Source organism: Marmota monax, unplaced genomic scaffold (assembly GCF_021218885.2).
Source record: "Marmota monax isolate L192 unplaced genomic scaffold, Marmota_monax_Labrador192_F-V1.1 WCK01_AAM20220418_F8-fsc00052, whole genome shotgun sequence".
NCBI classification, from domain to species: Eukaryota; Metazoa; Chordata; class Mammalia; order Rodentia; family Sciuridae; genus Marmota; species Marmota monax.
The window spans coordinates 1,255,799-1,278,488 of record NW_026693473.1 but is presented as its reverse complement, the minus strand read 5'-3'; the positions used below and the strand labels follow the sequence as shown (position 1 = coordinate 1,278,488).

The 22,690-nt window shown below is 45.0% G+C and overlaps 2 protein-coding genes across 5 annotated transcripts in view; both read right to left on the bottom strand.

Moving 5' to 3' along the window:
• Positions 1-6,128, bottom strand: part of Pla1a (phospholipase A1 member A) — a 32,161-nt gene extending 26,033 nt beyond the window's left edge. The window contains exon 1 of one of the 3 annotated variants that reach the window (XR_009228057.1): positions 5,950-6,128. Coding sequence is in view for 1 of the 3 variants with exons in the window: in XM_046457905.2 (XP_046313861.1) it covers positions 5,950-6,022 (73 nt within the window). In the remaining 2 variants the exon portion in view is untranslated. The remainder of the gene's footprint in view (positions 1-5,949) is intronic. The other 2 variants (XM_046457905.2, XM_046457906.2) reach the window with 2 other exon arrangements.
• A 7,196-nt stretch (positions 6,129-13,324) lies between these two features.
• Positions 13,325-22,338, bottom strand: Adprh (ADP-ribosylarginine hydrolase). Of its 2 annotated transcripts, none has more exons than XM_046458022.2 (5): positions 22,181-22,338; positions 21,280-21,382; positions 19,246-19,600; positions 16,653-17,013; positions 13,325-15,839 (listed from the first exon to the last, which is right to left on the bottom strand). In XM_046458022.2, the coding sequence occupies exons 3-5, from the start codon at positions 19,556-19,558 to the stop codon at positions 15,425-15,427; spliced, it is 1,089 nt and encodes a 362-aa protein (XP_046313978.1). In that variant the 5' UTR covers positions 19,559-19,600; positions 21,280-21,382; positions 22,181-22,338; the 3' UTR covers positions 13,325-15,424. The 2 variants fall into 2 exon arrangements, with proteins under 2 accessions (XP_046313978.1, XP_046313979.1); XM_046458023.2 differs by lacking the exon at positions 22,181-22,338 and adding an exon at positions 22,042-22,159.
• Between the last annotated feature and the right edge of the window lie 352 nt (positions 22,339-22,690).

The window sequence follows — 22,690 nt, the reverse complement described above, 5'->3', positions numbered from 1 at the left end:
TAAGGAAAAAAGAAAGCAGTCCAGGCAGTGGGCACCATAATTCCCTGGGAAAGGAGAAATGGGCCGCTGAGCCAACCTAATTCTGGGATCACTTCTCTTTGGGATGGTGAATCCCAACCAAGGTATTAATTAGGCTCTGGATGCCAAAATTACCTCTGCAGACAGGGTGGGGCTCCCTAGCACACAGAGGACTTTAGGGACCAGAAAGATCCAAAAGTCAGTCATCTAGCAGAGAGGCTCTTCTCATCCTGGAGGCACATGTGCATGTACAAGCTAAACTCTCTGCCAATAACTTTCCTCTGGGACCAGGAGGATATTCCTGAGTAATATCATGCTATTTGCCTTCGGTTTTTCTTTTGGGAAAACAGAGTTCTAGACTTTGCTGAAGAGAACCTGGAAAGTCCAGGGAAAGACAATAATCTTGGCAGGTGATAAGGATGGCAATCAAGTGGCAGGCCATAGGAATGGTGGTGGCAGTCTGCCTTCTTCATCCTCATTTTTGCAAAAACTAAAAACTTCCTGGGGCAAGCACAGAAGTGGTCCCACCTGCATTCCCTGTACCTTCCTCTGCACATCCCCACTCCTGTTCTAGTGTCCTTCCATGCATGTTAATGAAATTTTGCCAGTCACCAAGGTGTTTTGTGACTGACCATCCAGTGCCTCTAAAAGCCATTAGAGGATCTCTTCAACCAGGGGGCACAAGATTGTATTCCATTCTGATTTGAAGATGAGAGTTTCCTTTGATATGTACTACCAACCTGTTCTCTGGGTGGGTAGATTAAATGGTGACTCTGAAGACTTTGCCATGTGTCTAGCTAGGGCTATGGAAGAAATAGTGTAAAACAGAAGATGTAGTCCCCACCCTTGTAGAGACCACACTCAAGCTGGGAATAACCAAACCAGCATGTGTGAGACTCTGCACTAGGGTAGACCTAGGAGAAAGTTTGAAAGTGCGGGGGCAAGAACCTGATGCTGGAAGGATCCTCACAAAGGGGATGCCCTGGCCTTGCTAGTGGTGAGGAGATTCTAGACATCAGGCAGCTGCAGGGAACCCGGGAGAAAAAGAGGCCTTAGCAGATTCAGTGGGGCTCAGTGAGCAGGGCAGGGCAAGGATAGCAGATTGAAGTCCAAGGCCTGAGCATGGGAACCAAGGGCTTGGTTCACATGTGAAGAGATTTTCTGAATGAAGGAGGGCAACTGACAGTGAACTCTGGACATCTGAAGAGCCTTGATGTGATTGCTGAAGAAATTTAAAAAGAGACTTCCATCCTCATCCCAGATACTCTGCAGAGCAAGAGCCTTGTGTGACTTTTCTGAGTCTCCTGTGATAAGGGCCACTTCACCAAGACCCCCAGGGCCCACTTTAAGGAGAGGTAAGTGAAGAACTGGTTTGACCTGGATTCACTGAGGACTTGGAACTAGAATAGCTGGATGATTCTGAAAAAGAAAATGGGGTATGGGAAGGAGCAGTGCAGGTGAAAAGCGTTCACTCCTCCTATGCTAAAAAAACAAATTTTTATGGAGCTCTAACAATTAAGGGTAAAAAACAGGCAAAGAGCCTAAACAGGCAATTAATTGAAAGCAAGTGAAAATAGCCGATACAGAAAAAGATGTTCGACCTTAATCATAATAAAAATAAGAATTAAGTCAATGCTGTAATACTATTTTTCCTATCAGATTAACAATACTAAAAATGTTTGATATAGCAGAGTATTGACAGGTAGGAAATGTGCTTTTGAACTAAATGAATAATTACAACCTCTTTGGAGGGAAATTTTTCTCATATCTGCAAAAATGTACAATATATAAATCCTTTCAACATAGTATATAGTACATAAAGTCACTAAGAAGAAAAACGTAGCTCTATGTGTTGATATGGAGGCTTTCACACACGGGCACAAAACTACATATAATACATATGTATTAGATAAAGAAAAAATACACAATACACATAAATATATATAGCATATATATATGTATGTATATATATATATATATATATATATATATATATATATATATATAGTTTATAGCATATCTTTAGAACTGTGGGAGTTTTTCCTATTTGCATATATTTCCATGTATCGCTTGTACCCTTTTGAAAATTTTTGAATCTTAAAACTTGCAATTTTTTCCTTGTGCTCACTTTATCTCCATGACATGCCAGGGGTTTATAAACAATAAAAAGGAGAGGTAGAGAATTACATAATGGCTTGTCCGAGTCTGAAAAGCACCCATAGTTTCCCATTCCTGGGCCTGAGTGCTGAACAAGTGTTAAAGAAACGTTCCTACGACCCTGGCAAAGCCCCAGCTTCCCCCATGGGAAGTGAATCTCGGGGCCCAATGCATAGGGCTCCTTTTCCTCGCCTGGGCTGCTTGTGGTTCACACAGGTTGACCTATGTTCTGTAAATGTTAGAAACGTCATCTCTATGATCCTGTCTTTACTTGTCTGAGGTGTGTTCTGCAGACTGGTATCTCACCCATGCTTTTGTTTTAAAAAATTTTCTTTGTCTAGAGCAATCTGATTGTATGGCCTGGGCTGAGAAGGGAATGGGGTGCACTGACAGGAACAAAAGGGGGCTCAAAACCATAGCTAGACACTGTGCTGTCCAATGTGGAGGTAATGGAGGAGACAGGGGTGTGTGTCTGGGGTTATGGGCTCCCTCCACCATGCTTTCAGAGGACACTGCGGGGTGGGAGGAGGGCAGGGGTTCTCAACACAGCTGACTTGAGGGTGGGCTCTTGCCAGACATGTAGGGACAGCCCAGCCTTCAACAAAGATGGCATTGGCTGGCTTATGAGAGGCCAGCATTGCAGGTCCAACCCTGGCTTCTCCTCCCCAGCCACCTCTTCCCTCAGCTCAACACTGCAGGCCCTGAACCTGCACTCCCTCTGAGCCCCAGCCTCCTCGGCAGACACAGCCATGTTCTCTCATGACCTACAGATCACTTGGTCAGCAACGTGGCTGAAATTATTCACTCTCTGAACCCCATTTTTTGGTGAAAGTGTTACTTCAGAACTAGGGTCATTTAATTAATCTACCAAATATGTCAAGAAGTGAAAACGAGGCCTGTAATCTGCTCAGTTTCTCCTAAGCTGTCATGGCCTTTGGTTTATTGAATGGTTCTTGAGGGCCATGTCCTAGGTTAGGCTCTGGGGATTTGAGGATGAGTAAAATACAACCATAGCCACCTTCAGGGACTCAAAGTCCAGAGGGGAAAGTTAAAAGTAAGCGGGAAACAGACATCAGGTCTGCAGCCAGGAACACAGGTGATGAGAGAACACCTGACTCAGGTAGAAGACTTCAGAAACCACCTAAGGGAGCACACACAGCCTGCCTGCACACACAAGGGACAGTTTGATCAAGGAGCAAGCTCAACAGCCTTGACCTCCCCCAGTCCAAGGAGAAAGCTGCTGCGGCCTGGTTTGCTATGGAAGGTTGTGAAGATGCCCAGTCAAGAAACAAGAGGGTTACCTTCCACAGGGCCTGTGAGCATTGGCTGCCGTGCCAGTGTGACAGAGGGACCCTCCTGATCAACTGGCATCTCAGCACCTCCTTAACCTCCCTCCTTCATGCTCATTTGATCTCTTCCTTTCCTTTCCTTTCTCTTGATCTCTCTGCTTCTCGACTGTCTTAATGCTGTTACGCTCTTTTTCCTTTCCCTTTTGGCACGTGTCCCTCTTGGTCACACACACAGTATCTCCACCTATCCACCTGTCCATTTTGATTTCCAATATAGCACTTTTAAAAGAACAGAAAACATTGATTCAATGTGTATTGTCACCGTTGATAACACACTCAGTTAAAGTGGGAAGGAAGAGAAATAGATGGGAAATAGAGAATGGTCTGCAACAGATAGCTGTGAAGAGAAAAATGGAGGCAGACAAAGGCCCTGCTATTAAATTATTACCAGCTTATTTCCTGCGCATGGCGTCTAGAATGCTGCCCACACATGAAGATGGAACTGGATTAGCTTTATCCTGACCCCAACTCTGCTACCTGGATCAGTATTTCTGAACTCTTTTTTAAGTGCTTTTATTAGTGCATTGTAGTTATACCTAATAGTGGGTTCTTTTCAACATAATAGTGCATGCATGGAATATAATTTGCTCCATTTCAGTCCCCTTCTGAGTATTTTTAGTCTGTGCCTGAGGCTTCTAGGCTTGCTGAAAGATGAGGTTCCAAAAAGAGTTTGAAGGCAGTTTGCTACTAGTTCTCCCACCTTGAGTTTCAAACCAACACAACCAAACAGATGCTTCCTGGCCCTGTAGTAGGCATGGAGCTGCTAAACAGGAGCAAATTGGCTGCCAAGTCCACCTCTATAGCTCACCCAAGAACCTTCAGGGACACCTCCCATCTTCTCTCCAAAGTAGCTCCATTGCAGCCCTGTCCCCTCCTCTTCCATTGTCCCATACAACCATTCACCAATAATAAAATCACCAGAGAAAAAGCAATTGCAAAAGGTCAGACCTTGTGCAGAGATTGTCTCATTTAGCTTTCACAGTGTTCCTATTTGGTAAGGATAATCTCCAATTACAGGTAAAGAAAAGTTACTTCCTCAGAGTCAAACAACCATGAAGAAACAGAACCAGGGTTCCAATCAGTTTGTCCTGACCCAGAGCCTGTTCCCTCTTGCTTGACCTGAGCTCCCCTGAGTAGCGATACAGCAATACTCATTGAGCATCTGTGGTATACAGAGCACAGTGAGAAGCGTGTTAAAAGAGGCAGGAAATCATATCCACACTTTGAGGAAGCAAATGATTGAAGCAGGAGAAAGCCCATGGGAAGCCAAGCAGCACCTTGAAAAGCCCCTGGGTGCAAGGAGAGAACACAGTCACATCACCATGTGGACTTTGGAGCAGGTAAAAGGTGTTGCAGAGGAATGAAGTGTTGCAAGAGAGAGAGGAACCATGGGAGGGCTCCTGGAAGATGTGAAGAATAGAAGTAACCCAAGGGGACAGGCATGGTGGCCCGCACCTGTAATCCCAATGACTCCAGAGGCTAAGGCAAGAGGATCGCAAGTTCAAAGCCAGCCTCAGCAATTTAGCAAGGCCCTAAGCAACTTAGCAATATACCCTGTCTCAAAATAAAAGACAAAAAAGGACTGGGTGTGTGGCTCAGTTGTTAAGCCCTCTGGGTTCAATCCTCAGTACCCCTACCCCCCAAAAAAACAGAAATAACCGAAGGGTTGTATAAGCAACCCCAGGCAGAGGAACAACACATTCTAAAGCTAAGGGATGAGAGAAACATCTTGTGAAGAAGACTAAAAAGCAGTCTGCTTTCAGAAGCATAAGGAGGGGCTCTTTCTGAAGGTGTTGCCCTGGTAGGTGGGGTGGGGAGGGGCAGTGTATGTGTCAGTTTGCTATATAAAGCAAGTGGGAACCATGGGCTGATTCTTTACCAGGGGAAAGATACAACACAAATGGCATCTGAGGGAGGTTGCTCTAAGGGGAGCACAGAAACTAATTATCATAATCCAGCCAGGGACGTGTGACAAACCCGAACTTGAGTTAGGTCAGTGGCATTAGAAAGGACATCACAATCTCAGTGACAAAATCGTTATTAGATTGTAAACTTTAATTTTTAACATTAAATATAACTTGGGAAAATGCACATTTTTAAGATAAAAATGAATATTAATTAAATTTTGCTTTCTTATAGTCACCCTGGCTTGTGCAAGGTGAAGAAGATTATAACGCAGGTTTTAGAAAATGAGTCAACCAAGGGAAGTTTCAATTTTTGTGACCTGAGAAAGTGCCCTGTTTACCAATCATTCCCATTATGATAGTAGGGGTTTTTTCCTCCCTCTTTTAAATTCACTTTGGGAGAGGCTAAGAAAGGGTTTTTAGGGGACCTCCCAACAGTTAGTATTGCGTATGTAGACAATTTAAGAAATAAACTCTCTGACTAAGATAAGTTCCACCCAAGGCCCGAGCCCCCAACATACCTGAACTTCCAACGCTGAGCCACAAAAGAGGTCCCCACAACCAGAAGCTTCTCGCCCAGAGGTCTGGGGGCATCGCTGAGCCTGGAGTCTCAGTGCTAGTATGAAGCAGACCCCTAATGTCAGACAGAGCACACAGGCCGGCCTACCACCAACACCCGCTTGGGGCTCACTAATCATTAACTGGCCTCATAAGCCATAAAAGAAAAATAAACTCTTCCTATTTGTTTAACCTCCAGAGTTTTCCATTTCTTCTTCTCAATAAAAACAAATACCCTTTACTCCCCACCCAAAAAAAAAAAAAACCAAGGAGACATTGAAACACACTGTTCTTCCTCCCTGAATCAAACACGATCAGGAAACCATTTCCTGAACCTCTCCCATTTCCCATTACAAAATGTCAGTAATGACCAGGGTTGAAGCCTTTCATCTCTAGGTGGTCACAATAGTCTTGCTATACTGAAATTGTCTGTGGTCATGTTTTTCTCCCCGGGAAGACTGAGCAACTTGAAGGTGAAGACCTTCTCTTTCACTTTTGAATCCCCAAGGCCTAGCACAGAATGGCACCAATGAGACGCATTAAGTGTGCATTTATTGGACAGAATGAAAGACAATGAAATTCGCTTCTGGAGAGTACAACCTTCCTAGCATCTTGGGGCTAGAAGTAAGATTCAACCTCAAAGAAGAGATGTACAACTTCCTGGATTCACAAATACAGAAATAGAAGAATAGAAGAAGAAAAAGTCCACGCTGTTGGTGAAAGTCACAGAGCGGGGGCCCGGAACCAGGGTGGGTCCAGTGTACCATGTGGCCACTTCACCCAAAGGAGTGGCAGAAACCACAGGAAGCTATTTGTAGGCAGGTGAAAGAGGGAGGGCAGGGCACTTGCCTGGGCAGCACTCCCTAAATTGTAAGCCATCACTGCAAGGCAGACCTCCCCGCAGCAGGGCCAGGATTGTCCTTTCTGCCCAATAACTCTGTGGGATGAATTCTGTCTACACACGTGTGTTCCATAGCCGTCAGGCATGGAGAAGTTAAGTAACTTGTACGCGGTCATGCAGAGCTGGGATTTCAAGCAGAACCAGTTAGCCTCAGAACCCCACACTCTGAAGCTCTGCTGGTATCACCGACCCCAAAGAGGCATTGGTGCTGCACCATCAGGGCTGAAGTCAGCCCTTGCTTTCCCTTGTGCACATGATCCCACTGTTTCAGCACTGCTGCCATCAGGAAAGAGCACAGCAATAAGCAGGGCATGTTGAAGGCAGCTCTGATGGCAGAGACCAGGCCAGATATATTAGTTCAGGTCCTGGGAGAAGACTCTAGGGTGTGACTAGATGTGCAAGAAGTTTATTGGGCCAATACTGTGAAGAATAAGGGATGTTGAAGAAGGTGGTGACAGCCTTCAGATTGGAATGCCGTTCTGACACTTATGAAAGAAAGTGGGAAGAAAAGAAGACAACCTAGAAACAGCCATGGACTGTAGCACAGTTCCTAGAACATGCTTCCCAGGCCAACGGGGAGTCCTTAAGTCAAAGTCTCCTGCTAAAGCAGTCCCGTGTCTTGTAGAAATGGGCCTGTATTGGCAGCCACGCCCTGGTCAGCCATTAGTCAGGGTCAGCCCAGCAGAAAGTGACTCTGCCTCTAAACCTATCTCAGGAAATAATTTTAGGCCTCACCAGCTTTGACTGCAAAATGAGTTCACATCAATTTTTAAAGTGTTTATCCTTATAGTTCTACACACATATGCTTTTTAAAAAATCAGATAGTATGAAAGCATATGGCAAAAAATAAATCTCCATGCACCTCCACTTGCCAGTTCCCTAGCACTATAGAAGGCAGTCATTATCATTTTCTTGCACGTCCTTCTAGAATATTCTATCTCATCCTTTTTCTGAATTTCACACATTTTTGGCCTATTATACAAACTTTTCTGAACCTTGTTTTTCACACTAAACAAGATATTTTGGAGTTGCCTCAGTCTTTAAGGTTGCATAGAATCTCAGTACATAGAACGTGTCACGAAATTTTAGTGCTCAACTCACAATGGCTCAAGCTCCAATCCTAGGATTGGAGCTTGAGCCATTGTGAGTTGAGCACTAAAATTGGGATTTTATTTAATTAATTTATTAATCCTGGGATTTTTTTCATAGAGTCCAATCTTTTGCCAGATTCCTTTCCAATGGGAGGTGAATAGAATGAATTTGGAGCCTCCATTCCTGGTGTCCCATATGTACTATGTGTAAGCACATGCACATGTGCACATGCAGGCACACATGCACTTACAAATACATGCTCCGCTCAGAAAAAGTCATAATATACAAGCATAGTACAGGACAGTTCTCTAGTGGCCTTGAATCAACCCAGTTTCCCCCACTTCTTGTTTGTAGTTCTCAAGATTAACTGCAGAATGTGCTGGGAACGCAGTATCCTGAAATAGTGGAGAACTGGCTGGAACAACCTGAGCCCTCTTCCATTCCTCCCCCTTCCCAGAATCAGGATGTCCTTCAATGCTTTAGCCCAGCAAATCATGTGTCCCTAGGGTGTAAAACCAGGGCAGGCTGCTCTCTGGGGCTCCTCAGCTGTGACGCAGTTGGAGCAGATGCAAATGAAACTCCATCTGCCTGGGCAGCATTCCTGAGCCTTGGGGAAGTGGTTGCCAATGAATCTCTGCTTCCTGGCCATGAGTAACAAGCCTGCTTCCTGTAACTGGTGTATACACGGGTGTGCTGTCTCACCAGACTCTGACAAGTTGGTAAACAGTAGGCAGTGAAACTGCTTCACATATAGAACAAGCTAAATTCTTATGGAGAAAGAAAGCGTTTCCTGCCCCTTTTACTCCAGACTACATCATTCTAACTTTCTTTTTTTCCTACTGGGCATGGAATTCAGCAGCTCATGCATGCTAAGCAAGAGCTCTACCATTGAGCTACAACCTCAGTCTCTAGCCTTTATTTTAAAACAGCTATATTTCTGTCTGTTCTCAGAAAGGTGGAGTCTTACATTTATTCAGACAAAAGACCACTGTGGTTTTGCCCTAACAGAGAATTTTTGTGTCCCCAAGTTTTTTTTTTTTCAGTTTTCAGTGGACACAACATCTGTATTTTATTTTTATATGGTGCTGAGGATGGAACCCAGCGCCCCGTGCATGCCAGGCGAGCGCGTTACTGCTTGAACCACATCCCCAGCCCCTGTGTCCCCAAGTATTGAAGAGAGATTGAAAATTGTTGGCAGCTTTGAAATGAGAGAGTTGATGCTAAAATTCTACCGTTTAGAGGCTGGGGTTGTGGCTCAGTGGTAGAGTGCTCACCTAGCATGTGCAAGGCACTGGGTTCGATCCTCAACACCACATAAAAATAAATAAATTGGGGCTGGGGGTGTGGCTCAGTTGGTAGAGTGCTTGCTTAGCATGTGTGAGGCACTGGGTTCGATTCCCAGCACCACATATAAGTAAATAAATAAAGGTCAATCAATAACTAAAAAAAATTAAAAAAAATAAATAAATAAATAAATTTAAAAAACATATTTTGTCAAACTACTACTAAAAATATATTTTTTTTAATTCTGTGATTTAGTGTTTGTTCCTGGAGAGCGCCTAACTTCAAAGAAAAATTATTTGTGAGCTTCTGGGTATATCACACATTCTGGGACATGTGGTGCTGCAAGCCAGTGTCACAAGAAAATTGAAGGGAGAGAAAACCCTGTGGGTTGTGTCAGAAGTTTCCCAAATAGTAGAAGAAACTGGCTGGAAGTGATGTGTCTGGGGATTTCCCTGGGTCTCCCATTTCATGACAGGCTGGCAGAAAGAAGACTCTGTATACATTTTTTTAAAAGATATCAGTAATATGTAGGTAGTGTGTGCTGACATGTTCCATTTGTGAGTGTTTAGCATGGGCCAGATACTATTTGCAAAACATACAATCCCATAAAGTAGATGCTACTATTAGCCTCATTTTACACATGTGGGAAGAGGCAGAGCCAGGTTTGATAGCTTCCCAAGACTACAAAAAAATGACAGGGCAAGAATTTTATTCTAAAACACTACACTAGTCTCATTTTTAGGACATTGTCAAGGGAAGCATCATTAGCCCCAACTGAGGTTAGTCCTCGTAATCTGAGACTCAGTGGGGCCAATAGCATGTTTGGTAGCAAAACACATTTCAAAGAAGCTCTCTGAAAAATATCACAGAGCAAGCCTCAAGCAGGCTTGTTACTCATGGCCAGGAAGCAGAGATTCACAGTCATCCCCATATTCCTGCAGTAGGGAGCAAATGTACACGTTTGGAGAGTGCCCCCTTTCCAAGTCCCCTGGATTTGGGCTTGGTGCAGTAGAAATGCCAGAAAGGCCACATCATTTCAAATGTCACCTCTACTGAACAGTCTCCATGGACATCATCCTGCTGGGTATCTCAGTGGTAGAGTGCTTGCCTGGCATACATGAGGCTCTGGGTTTCATCCTCAGCACTGCAAATAAAAATAAAATCATCTTGCTGGAAATTCCTTGTTTGCTCAAAGTCATGTTTTCCAATTTCATTTTTTCAGATCTCACCTTCCCTGTTCCTGCCATACCTATCCACTTATCACCCATACTAATACAGACTAGATGTTTTATTGAAATATGTTTCAATAAATGTATCTCAGAAGGCAGATTTACAGGAAGACAACACAAGCAGCCTCGGAAGTGTGTGGGCAGGTGGAATGTGTCACCTTTGCCTTCTGGCATTGGCCATGAGGGAAGACTGATCATAGCCCAGACAAAATTATGGGAAACGCTGGTTTGAGGCATGATCTTTTATTAACAATACAAACTTCAGTGGGTAGAGGGGGAGACACCCAAGGATTCTTTCTTTGATTCTGTCCCCAGCTTCACACAAACCCATTTCAGACTCACATTCTTTGGGTATCAGAGTCTAAACCCAGAGACCCTGAAAGGTCACTCAGATAGTATACACGATGACAATAAGGCCTAGAAAGGGGAAGTGGGAGCTTTGGCAAGGGGGGGGCGGTGGGCAGCTGTAACCAAACATGACACAGAGACAGAAGTGGGTATTATGGTCCAAGCATTGGGCAGGGGCTTCTCAATGGCCAGAGGATGGAATGAGGGCAGGGGCAGAGGAGGCCCTCTGAGGAGGGAGAGTGCTGGAGCGTGAGGACACTGCCCATCTCACAACTGCACCTGAACTCTGCTCTGCCCTCTTCCTACCCTGCCACCAAATGTGGATCTCAAACCCACATGCTTTTTGTTCAGTACTTGGTGCGGGAATTGAAAAGGGCCCGGCCATCCCCATCACCAGCCTTTCCTGAGTTTCATTTGTCTCTAAGGAATACTTTTCTAACTCTTGTAATTAAGCATTAGAGTGTATTAGAGTGCAAAGGTAAAAGGCCTTGGAGACTGTAATGTTCCATAGAGTAAGAAATATAGATTTGGTGTCCGTCTCTACCCAGTTCCTGGCACAGAGCTCCTAAAACCTATAGATTAGGATGCAAGAGAATCTTTTTTTTCCCCCTAATATTTGATCTTTGACTCTGTTTCCTTACATAGAGCTCCTATGACCTTTGCAATTTCCTGAAGGTTTTTGTTTTTGTATTGGGGGAGGGTTGTTTTGTTTTGTTCTAGTGAGATGACTCTAGATGGGATCCTGGATAGCCTCAGAAGGGACACTGGTTGCCAGGGGAACCACTGATTATGTGATTAGAGGGTTGGAACTTTCATCCCCACCCCACCCCCCACCTCCAGGGAGGGGAGAGAGGCCAAAGGCTAAGTTGGCCTCCAACCATCACTGATGAAATCAATCATGCTCTATATAATGAAACTGCCACAAAACCAAAATTTGATTTTGGTTGACCCTCCCTTTTCCAAGCTCTGGGGAGCTTTCAAATTGTTAAACACATAATAGTTTCTGGGAGGAACACCTTGCCCTATGCATCTCACGTCCATCTGACAGTTTATCTGTGACCTCTGTGAGCGCCTTTTTATAATAAACTGATAAGCCTAAATAAGTGTTTCCCTGAGTTCTTTGAACTGCTCCAGCAAATTAATTGAACGTAGAAGGGAGTCGTGGGAGCTCTGATCCACAGTTGGTTGGCACGAAGCACAGGTTGCCACCTTCAACTTTTGATTGGCATCTCAGGTGGGGCAGTCTTGTGGGAACAACCCCTCAACCTGTGGGATCCGATGCAAACTCAAGGTAGACAGTGTCATAATTGAATTATTTTAGAGGACAGCCAGCTGTGTCTGCTGGAAACTTGCCTAGTATATGGGGAAATGACTCCCAAATATCTGTTGTCAGAAGTGCCGAGTGGTGTAGAAGAGTAGGGAAAACATTATGGCTTGATATTTTACTCTCTTATAGAGACAAACCTGGGTTTGAAACCCAGCTCTATCTCACCCTAGCTGTGTGACTTTCAACAGATGGCAACCTCTCTGAGCCCAATTTCTTCATTCAATAATAGGTTGCTGTGAACTGCCTGACACACAACAATACTGTTCCTCATTTTCCTTTTCCTTTCCCAAATGGAAGGGGTTTCACCACCTCCCCAGGTGTCACTCATCCCAAATGCCTCCTCCCCTGAAAAAAAAGTTATGAAGGCCGTCCCCAGTCCCTATATGAATGGCCCCAGATCCCAGGCAGTCATTCCTTGAGGAGTTGGTCCAGTAGGCTGGGTGGACTGTGAAATCATCAGAGCCTCTGCTCCTTGCCTACAACAGCCCAGTAGCTTTGTAGCTGTTTAAAAAAAAAAAAAAAAGATGCAGATTTACTTACTCTGAAGAGGTAGAAAATGAAGAATAAATGGAGAATGTGGTTGGAGAAAGGTGGGTCAATCAATGCTAACTTGACAGATCTTGAAAGAAAATTATTGTCAAGTGTGATAGCTTAGTGTCACTGTGACCAGAACACCTGATAAGACCAGCTCAGAGGAGGGAAAGTTTATTTCAGCTTACATTTGCAGAAGTTGGTCCATGGTGGGACGGCTCTATTGCTCTGGGCCAAAGGTGAGGTGGGACATCATGGCGGAAGGACATGGTGGAGGAGCACTGCTCAGCTCATGGTGGCCAGGAAGCAGAGAGAGATGGAAAGGGCCTGAAGGGAAGACAAACACTTCCAGGGCACCACCTCCTCCAGCCACAGCCCACCTGCCTAAGGTTTCCTCCCAGTTAGGATGGACTGGTTAGATTTTAGCTCTCACAATCCATCACGTTACCTCTGAACATTCCTGTATTAACGCAGGAGCTTCTGATGGACACCTCATATCCATATTTTTTCCCTATTTTCATACCCAAACTATGGCACCAAGACTTCTAGCATCAAGCCATCTTAGGTAATGAAGAAAAGCAAAGGAAGCACCATCCACAACAAGTCACAAAAGCATCCTCAGTCCGTAATGTTACCTGTGGTTTATTCTGCTTTCAGTGCACAAATGTTAATGGAATGAACATGAGAAACTTATTACTGTGTTTAAGATCATTTTTATTGGTTTTCTCTAACATTATGCATAGAGTGAAGTTTATCTCATTCCCCCATTCATTCTCATCCTTCTTCCTCCTCACTCTCTCCCCCTCTCCTTCATCCCTCTCCCTCTCCCTCATCCCTCTCCCTCTCCCTCTCTCTCCCCCTCTCTTTCTGCAGCACTATGGTCAGGAAGGATGATGCAGGTGGATGGGCAGAGGTGATGATGGGAGGGTGTGATTGTTCTCTTCTCATCGCTTCTATTTTCTTAGAGAAATAGGAAGCGAGGTCATCAGCCAAAAGTGAGGTTTGGGGAGGAATGTTGAGGTTTGAGAAAAAGGAGTCTAAAAGTCAATTTTTTGAGGTGTGCCTGTGATGAAGAGTGAGAATGAGTAACTAAATATAATAAGAGTTTTTTCCCCCCTATTTTCTGGTTGTCTCCAATTGTGGTGAAGCACCACAGCACAGAACAGATGCCAAGACACCCCCAACCCTCCCTCCACCTCCTCCACCACACCCTAAAGAGGCTGAAGGACTTGAAAAGACAAAGCCCAACCCCACTCCCAGCTGAAAACCAGAGATCTGTAGGAGAAATCACAGGAGTCATATTCTGGGGTTGTACTGTAAGGGGAAGCACAGGAGTTCTCATCCTCACCACCTAACAACACCCAACAAGGATGGGCCTTTACCTACTCTCCTGGCAGACTGGAGGTGATCACAGAAAGATGACATGGCTTCTCATTTCCAAGCCAGCTGGTTGCTGGACAGTGTGTGCCTGAGGTTGACCCAGAACACACCATCACTCCACAACAGGATCAGTGTGGTGACAGGGCTGGGACAGAAGGCTGTGGATGAAGTGAGATGACAGTGACCAACTGCCTGGCAATCAGAGATTTCACCTGGCAGGTTCTGTCTGAGCTGGGCCTTGGAGGATGAGTGAGAATTTACCAGGCAGAAAAGGAGAAAGAATTGCGTCAAGAAATAAAGGGGATGATGTATTCACTGGAACCTGACTAGAAGCTTAGCATGATCAAACTATTTGTCCAGATAACTCCCAAGGGTCACGAGGGGACACCAGATAGGAGAGCAGGTAGCAGCATTCATTTAATATATACTGATGGAGTGTCTACTGGGTGCCCAGGCACTGGGCTATGTTCTGTCAGGGGAGAATACAGACAAGCAGATACTAACAAAACTGGTAACATTTGAAAAGCCACGAGGAACTCCTGAGAGAAGCTAGAAGCAGCATCTGCCTAGGCCTGAGCTCCTTGGATGGCAGAATTCACTGAAAAATACTCAGTGCAACGAAGTAAAAGAATATAGATCTAAAGTATATTAAGAGGTACAACAGCCTAGCAGATGCTGTTAGGGCCTCACGTGCACCTCTCACTGTTCCCATATACCTTACAGCTCACTGTTGCAAGCACCTCTGAGTCCTCATCTGAAGACATTCATGTTTGGCTTGTGCAAAAGGCAAGCTGAGATACACCAGATGGAAGTTGGTGGATCAATACCCCAGGCTTGCTTGCTCTTTAGGTGGAATAACTCTGCAGACTGCCTTAGGCAGAGGGCCCGGATGGACTGCAGCCCAACTGCCCACAGTGGAAACCTGCTCACTCACACACCCTGTTCGCTTCCTTTCCCTCCCAGTCTCACTTCCCCATTCTCCTACTCATGCTTCCTGGAACTGCCTTCCAAATAAACTCCTTCCACTCGAATAAATCCTTGTCTCAGAGTCCACTTGGGGCAGGGGTAACCCAACTGAAGAAGAAACAGAAAAATCTTTTAGAATGATTGGATGATGAAAATGAAGACTCAAATGCGAGGCGATGAGATTTCTAGCTTAGGAGATGTGGACCCCATCAACAAAGATAAAAGACTTTATTACAATAGCTTCAGAAAGAAAAGGGTGAGTCTGGAAAGCTTGACCTCAATGTGCTCAAGGGACTTGTCTCAAAACTCCCTGAGTACAAGGTTAAAAAGTGAAAAGAAACTGAACAGAAGGAGCCCCAGGAAATGAACCTCACATCTCCCTAAAGGCTCGTTGCAGCGTCTTTCTCTGACGCAAGAGAATATAAAGCCCCAGCTGCCTCTTCCAGCCTGTGTCTGTATTCTAGCTTCTCATAGTTGGAGGGTCTCACTCCTTTAAAACCATGCATAACTCCCCACCAGCAGGCAGCAATGGCTGCTGTAGAATCGCTGTCTCCACCGTGGAAAAAGGCTCGGTGGGCAAGCTCCTTCCAGGAGTCTCCAGCGGCAAGGATGGCATCATAGGCAATCATGGGGGCATCGTGTCCGCTGCTGCCACCCCAGCCAGAATAGCTCAGAGAAGTGTAGAACTGATCCCTCTCCTTCACATTGAAGGGCTGGGGGAAGGTAGGGGCTGACTTGCCATCAGAAATCCCTCTAAGTTTCAGGTAATTTTCCCATTGATTTTGGAAGTAGGACCTGTAGGAAGAAAAAGAAAATCTATAGTCAACTGAAAAACTAAAGTCTAAAGCTGTAAGGAAAAGGTGCCAGGTGGGTGTGTGTGACGAGAGAAAATTCCAACTTCAACTTCTTGCATTAGTATCACCAACAACAAAGAAAATCAAAATCAGTTCCAAGTGTGATTCATGTAACAAATTTTCACTAAGCATCTACATCCAACAAGACACTGACCAGGTTGCTAAATAAAGAATATAGATATATATCAAGTTAAAAGGTAAGAAATAAAGGTTTATTTTTCCTAGGTGGAGAGAAATACCAAATGTCATCTTTCCTGGGGAACTTTAGGACATCAAGACCGGCGTGACTTCAGCAGAAAGTCTCTGAACCTTTTTATTCTAAGAAAGGGAATGTAAAGTGAACTTACAAAAAGGGGAAGAAGTGGCCTTACCACTTATTATTTAGCTAGTGGGAAACCTAGCTCTTGAGCTTCTAAGAAAGGATTTAAAAATATTGTTTATATGTCGAGCCGATACTAAACAAGCAAGCTCCAAGTAAGAGGGAAACAATTCTTGGAAAATAACACAAGAGGGCCACAAAAATCATAGAAAACACAAAACAGAATCCCAACATAACATGGAGGCACTGTGGCTACACTGCTCATCGAGGTGCCCACTTGGCTGCTCTGGGGTAACTGTGGCTGGAAGGGAACTTGAAATCCTTAGCAGGGAGCTGAGTGGTGAAAACCATGTTGGCTGTGGACATCTCTGAATCTTGGATATACATACGCAGATTCACCCACATTCCAGCCTGCGCAGGAATCTAAAGACTCACCAATGCTGAAGATTCTCCTCCACGAAGTAGCCTGATTGGACGACGTACTTTTTAGCTTCTGGTAGCACTTCCATCAGTCCTTTCCCCCACTGCTGCGGGGGTTTGCCATTCACAGCATAGGCTGTAAAAAGAGCTGATGCGAGGGCTCCCAGGTAGCCTGTTGGGTGGTGGTGGGTCATTCGACCGCTCTCAATGCTCACTTGGATCAGCATGTCCAGTTGACTGTGGTGAGGGAACCTGAGACCAATGCACATGGCCCGCATGGCAGCCCCACAACCACCTTCATGGCTGTTGAAAGGAATCCTCCAGCCATTGGGCTTGTCCGGCTCCAGCTGCATGGCGTTCTGCACCGAGGCACCACCTGGAGGAATCAGGCCAGCATGGCGGTCAGTGGAACCAAAGCCAAGCCCCAGGAGGAAGAAGGAACTTAATCTCTTAAGTTCCCTGATGGAAAGGGAAAGGCAAGAAATTATGACAACAGATGCCCCTGGACTCTAAGCCCCAACCAAACAAGGTGCTGTACTTCTTATATAATCCTTTGCATGATAATATTAATTTAAAAAGAAGCAGATTCATATAAAGAGCCCTAGAATCTTTACCAATTATCATAGAGACATTACAAGAATTCAATAAAGTCAGTATAACACATTATTCTCTGTTTTAAATGAATAAGATAAAGTTCTAAAAAAAAAAACAAAAACATATAACCAGCTAGTTAGTGGCCTAGTAAAATCCACCAGACTTCAAAACCCAAGTCCTTCAAGAGCTCAATAAGAACCTGCTAATTAGAGTCTGTAGATGTTGGAAAGAAGACACAAATTGTAGGGTGAAGCACTGGGCTCAGATAAGGAGTAGTGGACCTGGGCTGTCCCTTTGTGACAGTGGCATAAGCAGGCTTGTCCACTGACTTATTGTACTGAGGGCTGTGAATACACATGGAGCCAAGTGATGGCAAAGCATACTTTGGAGTGTAATATTATTGTTCCCTTATGAGTCAGTTAATTCACATCTATGTTCATGGATGGCATAGGTAGACAAAGAAAATATTCTATGTGCTAAACTAAGGAGATATTAGCTGCAAAGAAAGGATGAAAAGGGATTGGCTTCTAAGGACCATCCTTAAGCTCACGAGAGGCCCCTGGGTATGGTGGAGAGGCGCTTTCATTAGGAGGTAATCTGGGCTGAACTTTATTCTTCCAAATTTATAGGCTAAAGCCCAAACATCCAGTACCTCAATTTGGAGACAGGGCCTCTCAAGAGGTGATGACGCTAAAATGAGGCATTAGGGTGAAGAGAAACCTGGATACACAGGTTGCACGCACCACATGAGGACACGGAAGATGGCCATCTTCAAGCCAAGAGAGGCTTCAGAAGAAGTCACACCTGCCAACTCGACTCTGACTTCTAACAACCAGAACTATGAGAAAATAAATGTTTAAGCCACCCAATTTATGGTATTTTGTTATGGTAGCCCTAATAGACTAATACAGGAAGAGGGGTCAATCTGATGGGCAAGAAAAAGGTGACCCAAATCACCTCATGGCCTGAGGGACTCTAACAAGTTCCCAAAGTGGCCAAGACCATTTGTGAGAAGACCTAGGACTACATGAGGAATCTCTACAGAATCCTTTCCATTTTTCTTTAAGAGAAAAAAATATGTTTTCCTTTATGCTTGTTGATTACAAAAACTTAGAAAATACCAGCTGTGGGAGACCAACTCAGTCATGTGCACAAGGTTGGTCTCCCGCAACCCAGCTATTTGGGAGGGCAAGGCAGAAGGATCACAAGCTAGAGGCCAGCCTAGGAAACTTAGTGAGACCTTGTCTCAAAATAAAGTTCTAAAAAAAGGATTGGGGATGTAGCTCAGTGGTAGAGCATCCCTGGGTTCAATTCTCACTGCCACAAAAACAAAAACAGGAATGACAAAAAAAACCACCAACAACAAAAATTTTAAAAATACAAATAAGTAAAAGGAAAACAAATAACTACTCCTATTACTTACATATAATTATTAGCATCTTTGCTTATATTCTTCCAGACTTCTCCCAACACAGAGCTACATGTCTACACTTTTAATGACAGCAGTTTCATAAAACATCTACTGTTTTAAAATCTACTTCTTTTCACTTAATGTATAATACCTTTCCATATCAGCAACTATTCACCTGCATAATTTTACATGTGGAAATGCACAGCTATTATTAAGTAAATTACAAGACATTTGTTTCTATTTTTAGCACAACTACTATCAACACTACTGTTTCCTTGATATATATTTATTTCTATCTGTGGTACTGGGGATTGAACTCAGGAGCACTGTCACCAGGCTATATCCTCAGCTGATTCCCTCCCCTTTTTTGAGACAAGGTCTCTCTACATTGAGGAGGCTGGCCTCGAACTTGTGATCCTTCTGCCTCAGCCTTTCAAGTAACTGGAATTACAGGTGCGTGCAGCCACCATGCTGGTGTTCACTCAATATTTAAATTTCCATCAACATTTTTCTTTTTTGTTTTTGAGTTTGTACCAAACTTAAGGAAAACGTTCTTAAAGATTTCCTTGGGCCTGTGTTCTTTTCACCCTCCCCAGCCTTCACCTGGTGCCCGGCCATCCATGTCTTCCATGCAGTCTTGGTAATACTTAGCAAGGAGAGAATACAGTCGAGTCAAGTTAGGGGCTTTCCCAGCTTCCAGGAGGGCCTCTGCTGTGGCCAGGTGCATCACAGTGTCATCGCTGACTCTCCAATGCCCCACGTCGATGGCTTCCAAGCCGCCCAGCTGGGCCAACTGTTTGTGTATCTTCTCCCCGTCCCGGAGGAACTCCCACTTCCCGTTGAAGTATCCCAAGGCATCTCCAGCTGCACTTAGCACCATGGCAGCCATATACCTCTCCAGCAGTCCCCCACACATGCTGGGCTCTGCAGGGGCTGTCCTAGGGGGCAATATAGATACCTGAAGGAGAATGGAAAAGAATCAGAAAAATAAGAGCTCCGAGTACATTTGATTGAGCATTTACTTCTTATAGGCATCATATTAAGTACATCTCGTTTATCCTCATAACTGCTCTATAAGGACTGTATCATTAGGTCCATCTTGTATCTGAGAAAACTGAGGATCATGGAGATGAAACAGTTTCAGAAATATTAAGAGACTTGTCTCAGGTCACAGAGCTAACATGAAGCAGGACTGGGATTCTGATGAAGGTCTAGCAGGCTACAAAGCCCAGGATTTTAACTATGACGATATCTTTGCCTCTTGGTGAACAGCAAGCCTATTAAATTATGCAAGTCAATCCAAGTGTTTAATTTTCTTTTTAGTTGAGACTTGACCTTGGAAGTATCACAATGCAGTCTCACTAGTAGGGAAGGATTGCAGTACACATTTCACAGATAAGGAAACTGGGGCTCATAGAAGCTAAGTACTAGCAGGGAAGGATTGCAATACACATTTCACAGATAAGGAACCTGGGTCTCATAGAAGCTAAGTTCACATACTCAGAGGTGAAAACCCCCGGACTGGAATCTTCAGATTACGGGCCGGAAATTCCAGTGTGTTACTCCATTATGCCTCAGCCCTGGCCTACTTACCTTGGGCAACCCATTGGGGCCTCAGCCTACACATGTGTAAAATAGTAAGGATAATAATAGCAACATTCTAATGGATTTGTTGTGAGCAGTCAATGAGTTAATTTTCATAAAGCACTGAGAACAATACAGGTGCACAGTTGGCACTATTTTTGTAATTATTTTTATTATTCATGTGTAACCAGAGAAAAGGTTTTTCAGTTATTGAAACAGAATACTTTCTCCCCATAATCTTTGCTTCAATAGCAATATTTAAACTTTGTTTTTCTTTTAAATCATGGAATTCTAGAGTACTGAGATCTCGGTATGCCCAGCTCAGATTAAATCCTTGCTAAATTATACCTAAATTATGGACCCAGTCTAGGTGCCCTTCAACAGATGAATGGATAAAGAAAATGTGGTATGTATACACGATAAAATATTACTCAGCCTTAAAGAAGAATGAAATTATGGCATTTGCCAGTAAATGGACGGAGCTGGAGATTATCAAGCTAAGCAAAATAAGCCAATCCCAAAAAACCAACGGCCAAAAGTTCTCTGATATGTGAATGCTAATTCAAAATAAGGGGGTGGGGCTGGGGAAGAATAGAGGTACTTCACATTAGACAGAGGAGAGTGAAGGGAGGGGAGGTGGGTGGGGGTGAAAAGGGCAGTAGAATGAATCAGACATTATTGCCCTATGTTCGTATATGATTACATAACCAGTGTGATCCTACATCATGTACAACCAGAAGAATAAGAAGTTATACTCCATTCATGTATGTGTCAAAATGCATTCTACTGTCATGTAGAACTAATTAGAACAAATAAAAAAAATTTCCTGCTAAATTGCTGGCTTCCCTGCAGGTGCATTTCCTAACAGCCCCCTCCCCTTCTTTCCCAAGTTCCCCAGTGTGCCCCATTCCCTGGAGCATCAGGTTCAAATCCTTCCACCATCTGCCCACCCTAGCCATCCACCCCCCTTGAACAGACTGGCAAACACTTTTTAAGTTTGAGCTCTGCTCAAGCTCCTTCTTCACTTAATTGCTCTTCTTCCCCTCCACTCACCTAAATGGTATCTTGCCAGGGTTTAGATCAGGTCCTCCTTGGTCTTCTGGAGTCCTTCTCCAGCTGCACTGCCCCAGGCCAGGGAGGGCAGGTTGGCAAACCCCTGGAGAAGCAGTGAATGATGAAGATGAACTGAACATCCAAAGCGCAGTTCCTGAGGAGGCTGGAGCTTCTTGGCTCACAAATTATATTTTTAAAGCCTGATTTACATATTTTGTTATTTATAAATGAAGCCTAGGACTGGAATTCTGGCTCACATAAGAATTTGTTGTGTGACTGTAAACAAACCATCCCTCCTGGAGCTTGAGATTTTCCCATCTGTAAAAGGGACCAGAGAAGGAGGGGGATGTCGATGCTTCCCTGAGATCTGGTCTTGGGCTGAGACTCTCAGAGCCCAAGCAAGCTTAGCTGTCCCCTGAGGGCTAACTTTCAACATCCTTTATCTTCCCTCCCAAAGTCCTCGGCTTCTTTTGTGTAATTCTTTCCGGCTCCACCCTAACGTGTGTTTTGTGAGTCGCGGCAAGGTGGAGGAAGAGGACCCTCACCTTTTTCTGAAATTCGATTTCACATTCGCACATTACCTAGTCTCCCACACGGAACGCTGTTTTTCCTAAAACTTTTCTAAAGCTTCACAGTTCACATTCTGTACACTCAAAACTACGGTCCTCTGCTTTCTTTTTTTTTTTTGCGGGGGGGGGGCGGGCTGGGGAGGAAGAGGTCAGCATACAAACACATAGGATTTGCAAAGCGGCTGGCACCCACACTGGGAATCACGGAGGCCCCTCCACTTTCAGGATGCGCGCGGGGCTGGGACCTGCCAAGGGGAGGTGCGAGCTGGGGGCGCCGGAAACGGGTACTGGGTCACCAAAAGGAGAGCGGCGTCTGGTGGAGAAAGATGTACCTGGTGGCCTCCGAGAGAGGAGCGCTAGGCACGAGGGCGGATCCTCGGCCTGGAATTCTGGTTGCGGAAGAAGCCAGGCTATCCCGGAGTGCCAGGCTGGGGGTGGCCGCCTCGGGAGCCGGGAGCACGCGGAACCAGGGCGGGGGCGGAGCCTCGGGGCCGAGGGCGGAGCCGCGGGGCCAAGACCCGGGCCGCGCCCAAGTTCAGCAGATCGCCAGCAAGCGCCGCCTCCTTGCGCTTGGCCAGACCGGATCCAGCGGGTCTCCGGGCCGGGAAAGCGGATTCCGTGTAGGCCGCGTCCTTCTGCGTCCCAGCCCCAGCATCGGGAACCGCTGTCACTGACCACCGATGCTCTGCAGGGCTCTGAGAAGCTCCTGGTGCTGGAGAACGTGGAGGCTCCGGGATCCTGGCCCTGGTCTGGGTGTCTCAGTGACTCACGTGTGGCCCTGGGCTGACACTTTGGCCTATATTCATGCCAGGCTTTCCTGGGCAAAAGTGACAGTATTTGCA

Excerpts from the sequence above, each read along its gene's own strand:
- Adprh (XM_046458022.2), bottom strand. The coding sequence starts at position 19,558 with ATGTGTGGGGGACTGCTGGAGAGGTATATGGCTGCCATGGTGCTAAGT. Across the intron at positions 17,014-19,245 it reads CATGGATGGCCGGGCACCAG|GTGGTGCCTCGGTGCAGAAC; the intron begins GTGAAGGCTGGG and ends TGATTCCTCCAG. Across the intron at positions 15,840-16,652 it reads GAGGAGAATCTTCAGCATTG|GTCCTACTTCCAAAATCAAT; the intron begins GTGAGTCTTTAG and ends TTCTTCCTACAG.